At 44.4% G+C, this 17,386-nt stretch overlaps 1 protein-coding gene across 1 annotated transcript in view; it reads left to right on the plus strand.

Moving 5' to 3' along the window:
• Positions 1-17,386, plus strand: part of LOC104687797 (formin-like protein 17) — a 29,592-nt gene that overhangs the window by 10,628 nt on the left and 1,578 nt on the right. The window contains exons 4-16 of the mRNA XM_020583956.2: positions 527-700; positions 1,504-1,652; positions 3,469-3,645; positions 4,202-4,637; positions 4,828-4,990; positions 6,735-6,846; positions 10,281-10,371; positions 10,922-11,008; positions 12,687-12,839; positions 14,016-14,145; positions 14,277-14,309; positions 15,966-16,069; positions 17,170-17,253. Coding sequence (XP_020439545.1) covers positions 527-700; positions 1,504-1,652; positions 3,469-3,645; positions 4,202-4,637; positions 4,828-4,990; positions 6,735-6,846; positions 10,281-10,371; positions 10,922-11,008; positions 12,687-12,839; positions 14,016-14,145; positions 14,277-14,309; positions 15,966-16,069; positions 17,170-17,253 — 1,893 coding nt within the window. The remainder of the gene's footprint in view (positions 1-526; positions 701-1,503; positions 1,653-3,468; positions 3,646-4,201; positions 4,638-4,827; positions 4,991-6,734; positions 6,847-10,280; positions 10,372-10,921; positions 11,009-12,686; positions 12,840-14,015; positions 14,146-14,276; positions 14,310-15,965; positions 16,070-17,169; positions 17,254-17,386) is intronic.

Here is a 17,386-nt window from a genome sequence, read left to right on the forward strand (position 1 = left end):
TCAAAAGTCAGAGATAATCACGAGCAAAGTTCTGCTTTGGAGGCTTCCTGCCATAGACAGGACAGAGGGAAAGGCCACAGTGTGGGCATTTGGTTGTGTGGTCTGCACAACAAGTTCTTGACTTAGAACTGTTCTAAACACCTTCACTGCATTTCAGTGCTGGGGCAGAGATCGAAGGAGGGAGGAATTCAATCTCTGCTGAGGTGGTCCTGCCATTATTCTGTGTTGAAGGGGATGTTTCTGTGATGGCTTTTGTGAGACAAGGAGAATTTCAAAAGAAGTAATATTTCAGAGTGATAAATTGAAGCATATTCATCAAAAGAGAAGTGGAAACACAGCTTCCAAGGAATATCTGTTTGCCTTGTGACTAAAACAAACATTGGGCAGTATCTTGATGGTGGAATGTCATTTTTGAATTCTATTTATTCTGGTCTTTTATCTAAATGCCTTCACGTGGTAATACTGGGATGCTGCCTTTGCCTTTCAACAAAGATGGCCTCAAGTGATGAAGAATTTTCTATTGCAGCTGGATTTCAACACCAGGATCGTTTTTAACATTGAGAAAGGAATTATTAAGAAACAGTTCCCTTTCTCCCAAGTCAAAGGCTGTGAGGACGCTGAGAGGAGGCGCTTCAGCATCGTGTTCCACGGGAGGCAGGATTACGAGCTGGAGGCTGTGTCCCTTGATGACAAAAGGAAGGTGGGTTTGTGAAAAACCCCAGACATTGCCATAAATCCCAGCTGGTGGGGTGGTGGCACCCAGCAGGCCCCAGGCATTGCTGGGCATTGTGCAGGCAGGGAAGGAGGGATGTCTGTATTCCGTGGGTGTTCGGACACGGAACAAAGGGAATGTGAGCTCAGGAGGAAGTTTGGCCTCAGGATTTTGGCACAGTTCATAGGACTGGGGTGTAAAGGCAGCTCGAGATGAGATAGGAGAGTGGGGGCAGTTCTGCAGCCACACCTGGGATGGAACCGCTCTGGGAGTGTTGAAACAAGCAAACAAAAGTGCTGATGTGCACAGCTGAATCCTAATTGGAACTTTCTAAGCACTTTTTGTTCTCTATATAAGATATTTCTTAAAATGCTCAGTTTTAAGGATGAATGAGGATCGTCCTCATGCTGAGAAAAGACCCAGTGGTTTATCTTTGACCATTGTCTGAGATTTTCAGCTGAATCAATAGAGTGCTGCTTGGGCTTGAACTGAGCTGGACAGAAACTGTGTCCTGGGCTGCTTTGTATATGAATGAAAAAAGTTGTGTTTTACAGTAACCCCTCCAGAATAAAATTATATTCTCCTTCCACTGACAGGTTTAGAATTGTGGGCATAAAACCAAATTGCAGTTAAGTAGTTTAACATCACAGAAAGACCGGAGTTATTTTATGTTGGTTTATTTTACCTATTGACTGTGGCTTTGTACTTGTAAAATCCAACTATTGATGTGTTTGTTATTGAAGGCAATGAACATGGAAAGTATTTTTTCTCTGCTGCCTCTTATTATCCAGATAATCTACCTGCTGAGCAGAGTCATACAGAGCAATTCTTACAAGAGACCAGCGGAGTCCTGCTCTGGGGGACCTGCAGAATGTGATGTGATCCACGAAGGGCTGCTGGATTTGCAGCAGAGCACTTCAACCTCCACTAAATGGGTGAAGTATGAACTCTGGCTTTTGTTAAAATTTCTGATAGATGCATTGAGATTTGAATGTGCTGATAATAAGTTAATTCTTTAGTTTCTTTTTAAAGTGTAAAGGTAGATGCATTGCAGGGAGCTGTCAGTGCAGTAGAGGCACCCACAAAACCAAAGCTGTGGTGTTATGTGGAGCCTGCTGGGAGCATTGGCAACACAAATCTCTAATGGGGACGGTGCTCAGAAGAATTTTGCTGCTGGGAATTTGTTTCCCTCTTGACTTTTCCCTCCATTCTCAGTCATGCAATGGTTTTCCATGTTTGCTCCCTATTCTGCAAACAAACCACCCTTCCCTGAGACAGCTCCTAAAACACCTGGAAATTTCTTACACCATCAAAGGAGAGAAAGAGAGAGGAAAAAACTTCTGTCTAGCAAAACCTAATGAAAAAAAAATTCACATTGTAATTATCTGCACAAGGCAATTATCTCAAAAGACTTCACAGTTCACAGAAAATGATTTTAATTGCCTTTAAAAGGCTACCACTGTATGTCTTGTAAACACTGTCCTCAAGTGTCTCCAGGATTTGTTACCTCGCAACACTGAACAGGTTTGTTAACAAACAAAAATTGATTTTTATTTATCTTGTGAAGCAAAGCCCTTGTTGTTTTCTTCTTGATATTAATCCTCTCTCTTTCTCCTTTTTTTTTTGGCAAAGTAAGTGATGGTGGAAGCATCTGGAGATCCGATTAAACCATAAGTCCCTGCCTTGAAGAGAGAAGAGATCAATATAACTGCCAGCTCCATTAAGCAATTCTTATCACCTTGACTGTTTGTGTGGGAATAGATGCAATTTATATTTTATGTTTAATTTGTTCTGGAGCAGCTAAACTTATTTAAATTCCTCATAGAACGCCTTAATCAACCAGCCACACCTTGAAGAGAGAGTGGAGGGAAAGAGAGGTTTGATAGAACTGCCAGAATGATAAAGAAAGGGAGAAACCTCCAGAAAAATGAGAAGGCAAATGCTTAAATAAGAATAAAACCCACATACAGTAAAGCCCAGCCTGTTGTTGGGCCTTTGTTATAAACAGCAGGGCAGAATTCCAGAGGAGAGGCTGAAGCAGAGGATTCTGCTGGAATGGAAGCTCTGTATGCTCGGGCAATTTCTTCCAGGGTTAATTATAATTTAAAGAGCTTTCCCCCAAATTTTTCCACAGTCACTTCTGCTGGAAGCCCTAATGAGTAGAATACTTTGACCCTTTCCTGCCATTCCTGGGAATGAGGGAGCCCAGGATGAGTTCCCATGGAGTAACAGGATTTCCAAGAGAGAGGGATATTGGACTGTATGATTGGGAACTAAATTTGATGATTTGTTTATGGCTTGGTGGAGTGAAACGTGGAAGGCACAGAAACTCTGAAGCCTTGTCACACCATGCACTGCTCAGTCACAGTGGATTCCTTTAAAAGCTCAGAGTCCCAAAGATGCACTGTCCCAAATAAACAGGAGGAGTAAATGGAGAAGGAGGGACAGAGCATAGCTAAAAAATTAACAGGACTTGGATGATTTTTAATTGATGGTCAGATTTTAGTTTTAGCTCTCACTGGGCTGTTCAGATTTTATGTCACACTTTTTTAAAGTGTCAGATGAGAACAAGAAACTCTCAAACAAGAACATCTCAAAGATTTTGTGCTTTACTATTGATATTTTTGACTGTTCCGTGGAGGATGCTGTAAAAATGTGGAGATTTATTGACACTAGAAAGCGCTTTACCAAGGGCCAGGCTGTGTAAATAAGAAGTCAATGAAGAATGAGCTGTGTCTCCATCCCTTGTCCTCCAGGTGCTTGGCACAGCTGCGGGAAGGAGAATTGGCTTTGTACTGCCTTGGGCTGGGGCACAGGGGCCAGCCTGCAGCCCCTGCCACAGCCACAGTTCCTCTCTTGGCTGGGAACGTGGGTGTCAGTGGGGACAGTGGCTGCAGCACCTTCTCCCTGCACACCAGAGATCACCATTATCTGTGAGTATAGTTGGTAATTGATAATTTGTTAAAGCAGAATTGTTGCAAACAAGGTCAGGCAGCAGAGGGTCTCAGTGTCCTGGGATAAAATAACAACACTGGAGAAATGAGGCCACCAGAATTATTTCGATTACCCCTCCCATTGCTCTTCAGAGATTTGATGAGGATCTTCTGGAGGAATCCAAAGTGGACCTGAGCTGATCCACTGAAATCCTGCCCACAGCAGCTTGTGGAGTTGTCATGTCAGGAGCCAGGGAGGAGATGCCTGGTTCAGCTGCTGGGACAGATGTGAGCAGGTTCTGAGTGCCTGTTACACCCCAGCCAGGTGTAGCACACTGATCACGAGGTCACTGCAGAGCCAACACATGGCAGAACCTCAGCTCTCCAACCACAAACACATGAGCAATTAACTCTCAGGAGGTCAGAGCCAGCAGCCCTGGGCTCCTCTGACAAGTGCAGCTGCTGAACATCGCTGTGCTCAAACCAGGGATCTCCGTGTTAGGCAGGATGTTGTTTGCACTCCCTGGCGTTTATAGACGACCTTCTTCCATTTCAGGTTCCGGATACCCTTCACTGTCCAGAACACCCGGCCAGAGGCTGCTGGCAGGCTGCAGAGTGAGTGGGTGTCTCTCCTGGAAAGGCACTGCCAGCCGGGCAGCGGTGCCTCCCTGCCCCAGGAGGGCTCTCAAGGATGCAGCTCCCCCGAAGCTGATTATGAGGAATTTATTGTGCCTCTGAATGAGCAGAAAGAGGACACCCCTCATTTGGGTGGGAGCTCTGCAAGCAGCAGCCTGAGCAAGCCTGCAGTGCCCCCGGCCAAGGCTGCAGAGGGGGAGGCAGCCCCAGCAGCAGCAGCAGCAGCAGCTCTGCCACCTCCCACGGGCAGGGCAGAGGTTCCACCAGCCCCACCTGCCCTCCCACAGCCCTGCAGCCTCTCTCCAGCAGCAAAGAGAACCAAAGCCTTTCACTGGGATGTCGTTCCTTGTGACAAGGTGAGGATGAAACTGATGGTAGCTGTTAAAGGAAAGAAACCTCAATATTGTAGCCTGGATGACATGGAGAGGTATAAAAATCCAGCTGTGCCACGAAACAACCTGGATGCCCTTCTCCGGGTTTGGACGGAACAAAGGGCCTCTGTTCTTCTGGCTTTTTGTTTACCCAGTGTCCCTTCTGTATTTTTAGATTCAAAAATCTGTCTGGGGATCATGTGACCTGTGCAAGAGAAAAATAGATGTATGCAGGCTCTGTGAGCAGTTCCAGATCCAGGACACGGCAGTGCTCTTGGGCAGTGAGCCCTCAGTGAATCAGCACATCCTGCTGGATCGGAAAGTTGCGCATAACTTCAGTAAGTGGATAACAAGGGCTGTGTGCTCCTCTCTGGAAGCCTGGGCTGAGCTCTGCCTGCATTTGCTGTTTGTGCTTTCTGCCATTCCATAGGCAGTAATCAAGGCTGTGTGTAAATCATCTTTTAATTCAGTGCTTCTCTCTTTACAAAAAATGACCCCATGGCTCAGTTGCTCCCAACGTGGTCCTTGATGCTGTAGAGATGAATCCCCAGGCTGCTTCTCTTCTACAAAACCTGGAAGTGCCACTGAGCTGTGATGCTGCTGTCTTGGGGCAGAAGTGTAAAATCATCCCTGACATGTGCAAAATCAATTTCAGCCTCTAACTTCAAAGACTTTTCAAATTTTGTGGGCTGCAAAGTCAGCAGGAGCCGGTTGGGAGACAGAACTGTGACTGCTGTGCTGCACTGGGGTCAAGAAATCCCTGTAGGGGGAGGTGGGTTGGTGTGAGGAGCCTTTGGGGCAGCTCCAGGGCAGGCCACAGGAATTCTTTGCTTCTCCCTGGCCACGGGCTCAGGCTGTGAACAGGATCCTGTTCTTGAACAGAGCCCTCTGCTCTCATATGTCAGGTGGGATTCTACGAAAAGCCTGACCTAGAACAGCCTGGCAGAGCTAATGGAGCAGCTCAACACCCAGTCCTGGTCTTCCTAATAAAATACTGTGAAGGTTTTTCAATTCCTCTGATGAGAAGATATTAAAGGAGCAGGAGTAATTGTTCTTCACAGAGCAGTGGGATTTCTGTTACGAAAATGGATTTCCAAAAAATTTCTATAACCAAGAGATGCTTTTAAGAAGTGTTCCGTGTGTAAGGAATTTGGGGCAGTCAATTCTGAAGTTTTAATGATTTCATCTTGATGAATGTTAATAAGAAAAAATATATTTTGGAGAGCGTGTAAAGTTTTAATTGGGAAATGTAAATGGAGATAACTTGGAATTATTGCATCCCTTGACTAACAATTTGAAGGGTTAAAAGGAAGAGTGATGGCAAAGTGCTGTTGCAGATAAAAGAATCTTGTAATAGCACTTTTATCTACTGAATTATTCCAGTTTCTTTGAGGAAATGTCTTTCTTTTGCTTTGCAAATTGCACCATTCCTCCTTTTGATCCTGTTCCTCTTACAACGTTTTTCACTGGGACGTTCTACATCCGTTTCTTAATCTTATCCTCGTCAGTGAGAGTTTTGGCATATCCTTATTATAATGGACATGACTTAGATCAAAAGTTAATTTCATCCTGAGAATTCTGATTAATCTTCCTGCAAGTGCTGCAAACCGCGGCCCTTAAATTAAGGAATAAAAAGATGAAGCTCCAAAATGCCAGGAGGTTAAAAATTCTGGAGATTTTGAGTGGAGTTGTGAAGAGCAGAGGAAAATGAGAGTTCTGAGAGATCTCCACACTAAATTGAAGAGCAATATAGGAGAAAATACAAATAAAAGCTAAGTTCTCTAATGGATTCTTGTTGAAAAAAGAAATTTCTGCCACACAGGGAGCAAGTATCAGTGAGAGAAAATCATCCCCAGATTTCTTTTTCCTTGACTACTGGCTATGTAAATTTAAAGAAAATATGAAGACTGAGTTTTTGCTTTAGGATACCAGCTGCTGAATATTTTGGGTTTTTTTTTTCCTCTTTGGTTGGGGTTTTTCTTATTTCTTTTTAAAATCTGCAAAGTTCAGATGAGGTATTTTGGTGATTTTCCTTCCCTTGAGCATTTCCTTCCAAGTAACCCAAGAATCCTTTTTCTCCAGACATTTTTCTTAAAAGTTTCCGTATAAAACCGAGTGAGCTGAAGGAAAAACTGTACATCATCCACGAGGAGAGTGGTGGGCTTACAGATGAGCAGATTACAGCACTGAGAAGGTAACTTTGGGGGGAATTGTTTGGTTTTGGGACCTTTTGGAGAAGGCAGAATCTTCTGTGAATGATGTGGAGTTTGGAAAGGTGGTTTGGAGAGGAGGAAGGCAGACAAGTGTTAAAGGAGCTTTATGGGATGATGGGATATTGGGAATATTTGTGCGCCTGAGTGGCAGAGATTTGGGGGTTTCAAGCAGAGTGCAGATTTCTGTGGCTTGAACAAAACTGAACAGATTTCAGGAATTTGAGCAAACTATTGGTGTGTGAAATTCACAGGAACTGGATTTTATCTTTTTGGATAGTTTGAGATGCAGAAAGAAAGGAAAGAAGTGGGATCCTAGAGCGGGATCTGTTCCACATCCCAGCTCCCATGTAACACTTGAGCCATTTTAATAAACATTTTTACATGTGAAAGCTTGATGTGAAACTGTTTCTTGCCTCAAAATGAGAAAAAAAGGGGTGTTTTGCTAAAGAAAACTGGGAAAAAGAAGGCACTGACAGAAAAGTGAGGAAGTAAATAATTGATGCTTCTGCTTCTCATGGAATCTGTTTAATTTGGGCCTTAAAATCCTGATCTGAAACAGAATTTTGAAGTCTTCAGGGTCATGTCTGTACTTGGGAAGTGATGTGAGCAGGAAGAACATGGAATTAATGTCATTCTGTGGGATGGCTTGTGGAGGATGAAGGGCCATGGGCAGGATGCTGGGTATTTAAATGTTTTTTATGTTCTGGAGGGTGTTTCCTTGCTGCCCCAGGGCTCTCCCAGTTAAACCCCACACTGGTGCACATGAATTAGGATCTGGTGGAAGGTGCATGGCCCCACTGAGGGGGCTGCTCAAAATCTGACCCTAAAGCCTCAATGAAAACAGGAATATCTTATTGCAGTGCTGGAATTGGGCAGGAAATAACTGCAGGGAACAGTTGGACATCGAGGTGCTCTCCAGTGACATGAGGCTGTTTCTGGAAAGGCAAAAGGAAGGAGATTTCTCCAGCCCCATTTCCCAGGGCATCCCCTGCTCCCACCTTGGTTCAAATGGAAGCACTGACCCCACTCTGCCACTCAGGATTCACTCCTGACGCTGCAGACTCAGCCCAGGATCTCCAGGCTGCTGGAATTGCTGTGGCATCACTGATTTATGGCATCTGGGCTCTTTGCCATCAGACAATAATAATAATAATGATGGCAATGGAGCTTGAAATACCACATTTTTTTCCTTGAAGTCTCTCTTTGAGGGCAATAATGCTGAAGGAATATTCCCAGCAGTGGAATGTGGAAGGGATGTTGATTGTTGTGTTGCTCAGTGTTATATATTTTCAAGGATTCGAACGATGGTACGTGGCTTCAATGATTCTGTCCCTGGGATTGTTATTTAGTGCCAAAATCGAGGAATCCACTTGGAGGCAAATCTTGCACTGAAAGGAAGATGTTTCTTTTTCCACCCCAAGAGGTTTGAGTGTGACTGAAACAGTTGAGATGCATCTCAAAATGAAGGCTTGGATTCCCAAGGCAGTGGAAAATCGAACGAGCAGACAGGAATTCTCTTGAGCTTCACCACTCCCACGTTGCTCTGGTGCAATGCTCTGTGGTGGATTTGTCACGACACAAGGAGGACACTCAGCACTTCTGGAGACCTTTCCACTCCATTTGGGAGTTGCAGTGAAAAATTTGACCTTTGAGAGCTGTGGCCTTCAGCTAACTGAGAACCCATGGGCAGAACAGGAGCTCAAACAGGACAGTCCAGGGCTGGAAAATTCCTCTCAGTGCAAATCATACCTGTCAGAGTGTCTGAGCCAGGGCAGAATGTCTGAATCCTACTACTGTAGAATAAAAAATACTTAAAGTCAAACCCAAAGTTCCATTTTCAAGGCTGCCACCGGGGACCAGAGTGTCCTGCTCATGTATCCAGTGGAAGTGGTGGGATGTCATTGGGAACTTCAGGACTGAATTTGATATGGAAACCTCTCCAGGGTTCCCTGAATGATTCTTTATCCTCATGTCTTAATAACAAAGCACTCCATGTCTCTCTAAACTTTCTTTCTTTCTAAAGAAATGGGAGTCTTTTTCATTGTACAGATTCCATTAGAGCGGCATTCATGTAAAAAGATATTTATGGAGTGCATTCCCATGTTTGTGTGCCTCCTTTCTCAGGGCTCCCATTGTTTAATGCTTTAAGCTTTAAACCTTCCAGATAATCTGTTAGTTCCATTTTCTATGCATAATGCAGCTGAACAATTTTATGGGGTATCAGACTTCTGCTTAAATGAAGATGTTTGCTGTCACCTTTTAAAATACCTTCTGTGAATTTGCTTAAAAACTCAAGCTATTTTTAATGATGAATAAATACCCTTTCATTTGCCAACAGCTAACTTATTTTTAAATGAGAATTCATTTTTTTCCTGATGGTAAAGTGGGCTGAAAGGATTACATTGTAATCTGCTTTAACACAGGTGGAGTAATGCAAAGCCAACAATTTTTCAATTGAAATGTTATATTAATTATTGACAACAGTAAAATAAATCTTACTCTTTGTCCTGTGTTTAACGTGCTAAAATATTTGCTTTTTTCCATCTTTGAGTACATTTCCTGACTTTGAATGGAAATGTATTGCTATGGCCATGAATGTTTAATCACTCTTGCTGCAAATTTAGAAGGTTTTTTGAAGAGAAAGAAAAGAGAGTAGACCTGAATACTTATTTCAGCTTCTTTACACTCCTCATATGTGAGCTCTGACATCGATTCCATTTTTCTTAAGAAATGCTGCGAATTCCCCCAGTGATGGCTCAGACAGGCAGGAAGATCTCCAAAGGAAGGGAGCTGTGGGGCTGTGTTTGTTTTTCCAAGCGAAGGCATATTTGAAGACATCCATTTTCTAAAAATCTGCAGCCCTGGAGGATATTCTGTGACCTTGTGCAGAGGGGAGGAAGTTGTGGGTCTGTGTTCTGTGCTGTCACTATTGAAACAAGTAAAAAAACCCGTGAAAATCAGGGTAAAGAAGAGAAACACTCCCAGGGTGGGGTTGCTGGGGTGTCTGTGCAGGGCCAGGATGGACTGGATGATCCTTGTGGGTTCCTTCCTGCTCATGTTATTCTGTGATGTCAGAGATAAGAAATGGATCCAACCTCTTTGCAAATCAGGGCCTGAACTCCTCTGTCTCATGGTTTTGCCTTTCTGAAATATTCTGTCATTCTAAATTATCTGTACAGCTGCAGGGGAACATTCTGGCTGTTATTTTCCTCGTGTACATATCAGCATTTCCACGTACCCAGAGCTATCTGCAGACTTTTGCTTTCCATCTCACAGCTGGTTCAAATACCTACTAAGGATAAATATGAAACACATAAACCACAAAATGTAGGAAATTCCAGGGCAAGGAATGGAATTTCATCAGAATACAGAATGAAGAGGAAGAGGACATCTAATTTTCCTTTTCTCTTCACAGATATTTGCCCACACCAAAAGATGCAGAAAGGTACCTGTCCTTCAAGGGGTCATGCTCAGAGCTGCACATGGTTGACCAGTTTATGTTAGAGGTAAGGAGTTTCAACATTAAAAGATACCACATCCTATTTTTAGGACATTCTCCAAGCTAAAACCACCACAAGAAGCTGTTGATTAGCACTTAAGTTTAAAATCTCACCCAGAATCAGCACAGGAGGATTATTCTGATGAAGAGTTGAGACAGGTAGATAATAAAAAGAGAATTATGGATCCCTTTGTGTCTCCAAATCACACTCCCTCCTCTTCCTCCAGAGTAGGAGCTGATTTATTCTGAGCTAGATTCCCAAAATCTATAAAATGATATGTGTTTAACTATTTTTGCTCACAAGGAAGGATTGCAATTGATTTTAAGAATGTGTGCCCTAGGAGCAGACAGTGAATTTGCAGTATGTGCCAGAGCGTACCCACAGGATTAGACCCAGAATAAAATGAGTAAACGAACACAGAAATTAGGAAAACAATGGCACAGCTGAATTGCTCAATAAATAATGAAATGTTTGTATGTTTTGGTGTAAATTGTAAACAATGCATGTTTTGGTGTAAATGTGAGTTCTGATTGCTGTTCTGTTCCATTCTGTGCAGATGTGTAAAATCCCTCAGCTGGGCCAGAGGTTGGATCTCCTGCTCAGTGTCCGTGAGCTCCCCGAGAGCATCAGAGATCTGGAGCCTGTGAGTAAGAGGAGCCCTCATGGTGTGTTTGTGATCAACATCTGTCAGTTTGATAAGAGAGGCCCAGGTCACCTCAGCGCAGATTTCAAAGATTTGTAGTTGTGGAGGATTATTTTGGGGTTTTTTTCCTTTATTTTCCATACGTACATTTAATATCATCCTTATTCTACCAAGGTTCAAGATAATGGGCCTGGCAGTAGAATAGACTTCCAAAAAAGAGGGAGAAAAGAACAGGAAAAGATCTTCAAAATTTTCTTTGGTGCTGTTAAGCTTTCCTCCTTCTTTGGGCAGTGATAAGACAGAAGTGAATTTCACCATTAAAATTCAATTCCCTTTGTGGGGAGGTTCCTGCCCCATGAGCTGAACGAATCAATCTAAGACATGGAGGAAGTTTGTTTGACAAATCTCAGAGAGATTTAATATTTCCTGAAGACTGAAGGAGCTGTTCCCTCTAAGGATTACAGCTCTGGACTGAAACTTTTGGGAATTAGAGCTCAAGTCCCTCTCTGCCTTTTCCCAGGATGACCTAAGGGTGGGGAATGCAAATAAACCAGTGCCAGTCTCATGACTGGATCCTGCTGTGCCAAGCCATGCCTTACCTGCCAGGTTTTGCCCATGCTTTGATTCAAAACAAGGATTTCCACACCATGAAGATGTTTCAGAGGTTTTGCCGTCCTTCTGCATGGGAATGAGAACAGAATGTGAAAGTTCTGCAGGACCAAGTTGTTGTCCTTTGTCTGGCTGTGATTAAAACCATAGTAACAGTGAGGAAAGCTCAGAAGAGGAACAGATGGAAAGCACAGGGGAGATGCAGAGATTCCTGACCCTGCCTGCTGCAGCTACACCTTTGCTGTGCTCCACTTAAGCCAAATATTGAATATTTGGAAGCTATTTTCTGCACTGTTTGCTTTGATGGATATTTAATGGTCACTGAAGAGCTAATTAGTGTCTAAGTACGTTCTTATGCACACTAACACCTATGCTTAAACCACAGAATACACACCTAAAATCCTATGGGACAATGTGAATATTAGCTGTCAGCATCCTCTGGCCTGAGCTGTGCTGTAAATGCTTTAACAACAGCCTTCAGCTCTCCCATGTGCTTCTTCCTCTCCCTGTTTTTAAACTGGTGTGTTGGTGACTGCTGAAAAGAGGTGTGGTGCTAAAAACCCCAAATTTTCTAACTGAGAACAAAATCACGTCTTGTGCCTAAAGCCCTACATGGGAGGTGGCTTTCCTGGGAAAAATGAATTATACTGAGTTTGAGTACAGGAAATGATTATTCTTCCTTGTGGGGAAACTGTGCTAAGAATTTTGATAACAGCATTGAGCTGGTGTAAAGAGAAGGGTGGGAGGTGAAGGATGGAGCTCCAGACTCTGCTTCCGCTGATCCCTGAAATTTGGGCAACCAAAGAGCAAAACACTTTTCGTGCACAGGAGGCTGAAGCTGGTTTGGCAGCCAGAAAGGATGTGGCTCCTTTTGGGGTGACTGTGCCAACACAGCTTGGTCTTAGGGGAGTTTGAGCTGGTCCTTGCTGAAAATCCCTGAGGGATTTGCATAGGGAGGTATTCTTGGGCTAGGGAGTGACTTCAGGTGGGGACAGTGAGGGCTGGCACAGGGAAGGCCACGGATTGCCCACATTTTCAATCTATCTGAGGGCAGGTTTGTGCATTTCAGCTGATAATCCAGAAAATCCAAGCAAGCAAGCAGCTGCAATCCAGCCAAAAGTTTGTTGCTGTCTTGGAGTACATTTTAGCCATGGGGAACCATCTGAATGAAAAAGCTGGAAAAGAGCTGGCTAAAGGATTCCGATTGTCATCTCTGGCCAAAGTGAGTACATATTTGCTTGTAATTAAAGCCATCACATTCTAAGGTTTGTTAGCCATTAATATTAACTCTGAATGTGGAGAGAGGCAATAATTCCTAACGAGGAGCCAACAGTTTACCACCTGCCCTTGGTTCCACGAAAACCAAGTCCTGTTTAACAATGGATTCTTTCATTCTGTGAGAAGAAGCTGTGTTGCCCCATTTCAGGCAGCAGCATTGGCTTTGTGGTGCTGAATGCCCTGTGTCTCTAGTGAGGTAGAACACCAAAATTCTGCCTGCCCTGATATTAAAATCCCTTGGCATGAGAATTGTCTGAGCTGCAGGCCCTGCTTAGGCACAGTTTAGATAAAGTGCATTTTGCAGTTTCGTTGAATGGACCCTTCTCACTTCCCTGTGCTCAGAGGATGGACCTGGGCATTTCTTCTGCAGTGGCTGCTCTCCTGTGGCCCTGCAGCAATTTCTGAGTGCTTCATTTCACTCCAGTGCAACTCATCCAGCCCTGGGGCCAAGCACAGGGAGGAGCTGGAGCTGCTGGGGAGAGCCCAGAGGAGGCTCCAGGATGAGCAGAGGGATGGAGCAGCTCTGCTGGGAGGAAAGGCTGGGAGAGCTGGGATTGCTCACCTGGAGAGGAGAAGCTTTGGGGTGACCTCAGTGTGGCTTTGCAGTGCCTGAAGGAGCTGCAGGAAGGATGGAGAGAGAGGATTTCCAAGAGATAGAGAGACAGGACAAGGGGGAATGGCTTCCCACTGATAGGGAGGAGGTTTAGATGGGATATTGGGGTGAAATTCCTCCCTGTGAGGGTGGGGAGGCCCTGGCACAGGGTGCCCACAGAAGCTTTGCTCTCTCTGTGAACACAGCACAGTGATTCTAAGGGGAAAGGAAAAATGACTGTGTTTGCTTTGGGGGGCCAAAATCACTTGCAATCAATTAGAGTACCTGAAGTTTAAAAAGACCTGTGGGAATAAGAAGACACCAAAGAACAGGGAAGGTCACGGGATATGAATCGGGAATGTGAGTGAAACAGCAAAATGAAAAGGAGAAGTTTAATTCCGTTGTTTTCTATTCTTGCCAAATATACCTGGGATCTGTCAGCATCTCTGCTGTTCCTTTTACGTGTTTTATTTATTTGTTTAAGGTATGACAGCCCAGTATGTCAATCATTGCTCTGCTCTGTTGCAGCTGCCTCTGCTGAGGGGGAAGGAGAGGACGTTCACCTTGCTCCACGCCCTTGTGGAACAGATCCTCTTACACGAGCCCGAGCTGGCCACGTTTCCTCAGGAGCTGACAGAATTTGAAGCTGTTCCTGATGGTGAGAGAAGGCAGGGGGGAAAATAATCAACAAATAAGAAATTAAGTCCTTCAACTTCCATGCAAACTCCCATCCTGACTGTATAAATGATATTTATTGTCATGTTTTTTCCCCTCTCTCTTCCCTTCCAGCATCCATGAAGGGCCTCAGTGCTGAAGTTGATGGTATGTAAATGTGGTTTCTACATTCAGAGACAGATTTTCATGCGCTGTGCAGTCATTTGGAACAGGTTTTCACTGCACCTCTGCAGTTTATAAAGGGAGTTAAAGGTTCAAAACATTGAGGTGAAGTGTTGCCATGGTGATGCTTAACCTGCCATGTTGCTGTGAAGAATTTTAGAAAAAAAAAGAGATATTGAAGTGTGTCCAGGTGGTTTAGAAATGTAAAAAATATGTACTGCCCATGGTAAATAGAGTTTATCATAAAATACAGAAGTTAAGTGGCACAAGTGCTCCATCACAGTGAGGGCTGTGACAGTCTCTGGGAATTGGGAGTGGGAATGCAGCAGGAGAAAACTTCCTGGAGTTCAAGAACTTCCTGGAACCAAACTGGTTTCCTTCTCTAGAAGGGACTCCAGCACCAGTGAAGTCATCTGGAAGCACAGACCAAGGTTGTTCAAATGTAAGATGGATTTTGGGGAGATGGATTTTGGAAGATGCATTTCCAACTCCCCATGGAGCAGTGTCATAACCTGTGAGCTCAGTGGCTTTTAGACTGAACCCTTTGAGAGCTGATAGAGGCGTGTGAGTGGGTGGAAATGATGTGTATTTTGTTGAAATTTATAAAAATCTGTGTTTTGAAGGTGTGCATGGGTGTTGGCTGTGACTGCAGACCAGTATTCCCAGTTTCAGCCTTTGATAACAGATCTCCATGATGGTCACTCTCAGCTTGGGTTTGGCAAACCCCTGCACCCCTTGGGGGCCCTGGGGTCAGCTTTGGGAGTAGCTCGAGGCTCCTTTGGTGTGTTTTGTCCTGCTCCAAGAAATTCCAATCACCTTTTAGGAGACATAAGTGACTAAATGTAACAATATTTACCTTCAGTCACTGGTGGTCTGCAGGGACAATTCAAAATCACAGAATATTTTAAGGACAGTTTTGGAAAGTGCTGGGCAAAGCTGCAAAATGGGCACAGACCCAGGAACTGCGGGGAGAGGTCCAAAGAGGTGACTCAGAGGAGCCAGATGAGGCTGACTGGGCTCTTCCCTCCGTGGATTCCTGATGTGCCCAGGGCAGAGAGGAAGGAGATGCACCAAAATCCAGGGAACCAGCTTTTCCCAGTTCAAGGCACATCCTGGAGCTCGGTGCTGCAGGAACTGCCCGAGCACAGGGGAGGGAGATGCCAGAGGAGCCCCCAGAGCCCAGGCTGTGTCCTCTGTCCCCCCTTTCCCAGCAGGAGAGCTCCCAGGGAAGCAGCCCAGTGCCGGCTGACGAGAGTTCTTACTGTTCCACAGAGGAGGATTTCTGTTCTTTTCTCTTTTAAGGACCCCAGAGCTTCCTACAGAGAAATGTGGGTTGAAGAACGTTATTTCCATGGCTAAGCCAGTGCTCAGGCTGGGGAAGGTCAGATTTATGGCTGCTGCTTTACCACGCTCTCGCCCTCTGCGTTATCCTGCAGTTGCTGGGATGTGAGCACGTTTTTGCCATGAGAAAATGCCTCTTTCAGGAGCTCTACCTCAAACCAGGAAGTGAATACTCCTAGATAAATGTATTGTAGACCCATGTTCTCTTAGATTTTCCTTGTGCCCTAAATCAGACAATTGCAGCCCTTTGGACACCTCTTCATGCTGCTGAAATTCCTCATTTTCTTTCCCTTGTGTTAGTTTTAAAAAAAGAATTGGAGAACATTATCCAGGGCAGGAGGCTCATTAAACCCAAAGCAAGCAAGGCAACACCCCAGGAGTCCCAGTTCTGCAAGGAACTCAAGGTAACTCTACCACACCCTTCCTGTGGGCTGGAGTAAGGGATGAGTAACCTGGGAGTTTGTGCTGACACCTGGGAATCAGGAGGATTTGAGGGAAAGTGGCTTTTTACTCCCTTCTGGGGATGTCTCCTGTTGTAATTTGCAGTGTGGGAAGGGTTTTCAGGGTTTCTGCATCTCCTGCTTTTCCTTCCCAGGCAAATGGATGAGGAGCAGGCAGCCCCACGGCTGCCCACAACATCTGCTTTGGGATAATGGGGATTTTAGAGTGAATTTGTTATCATTTCTTCTGCCTCCAGAGAGGAGAGAAGAGAGCAGAGATCTGAGAATCACAGAATGGGTTGGAAAGGGCCTTAAAGATCATCCAGTTCCACCCCTGCCATGGAACACAGAACCATAAAATCCTTTAGGTTGGAAAAGCCCTTTAAGAGCACTGAATTCAAACCCAGCACAACTAATCCACGTCCCCAAGGGCCACATCCCCATTCTTCTGAATCCTTCCAGGGATGGGGCCTCCAGCACTGCCCTGGGCAGCTGTGCCAGGGCTGGACAACCTTTTTGGTGAAGCAATTCTTCCTGAAATCCAAGCCAAAGCTCCCCTGGGGCAGCTCGGGTGTCCCCACCACGTCCATCTCTGCTGTCCCACACATCTTTGTGCTCCCAGGTGCTTCTTCCATAGACATTAAGTTGTTGAGAATGTGGGTGTTACAAACAAAACAAAATTAAGAGGTTTCATTTCCAGACTTGTTTCTAAGGCCCTGTTCTGCCCTTTAAGGACCTGGAGCTTGGCAGTGTTTGCTGCACGTGCAAAAAGGCCGAACGTGCTGGAAATCAGGACCCTGTGATGCTTATCTGGCCCTGCCACTTTTAATGGATTTAGGTTTTGTCATTTCAGAATACAGTTAAAATTCTCTAGAGTTAATGTTTCTTTTTTTTCTTGTCTTTGATGTCTTAATGGTTGCAAAGAGATGTGTGTGCTGCTCTTTTGTGAAATGTGAAATTTTCATGACATGAAAATTTTGCCTTGAATGATCTTGTTTTCGCTGCTGTTTAATTCCTGCTTTAATGGTGTGCTCCTACAGCAAATTAAATTTATTTTATTACAGGATTTAATTCAGAAATATGAAGGGGATCTCTCCCAGCTGTCAAAAAGATGTGATGAAATGAAGAAGCTTTATAGCAACGTACTGGTACATATCATATTAAAATGCAATGAAAATAAAGCTACATTTCTTTTTAAAAGGGGAAGAAAGGAGTGGAAAGGAGCACAAGAAATTTCCACTTGCTTTTTATTTATACTGGCTGTAGAAACAGAAAGAAAAT

Source organism: Corvus cornix, chromosome 20 (genome assembly GCF_000738735.6).
Source record: "Corvus cornix cornix isolate S_Up_H32 chromosome 20, ASM73873v5, whole genome shotgun sequence".
Lineage (NCBI taxonomy): Eukaryota > Metazoa > Chordata > Aves > Passeriformes > Corvidae > Corvus > Corvus cornix.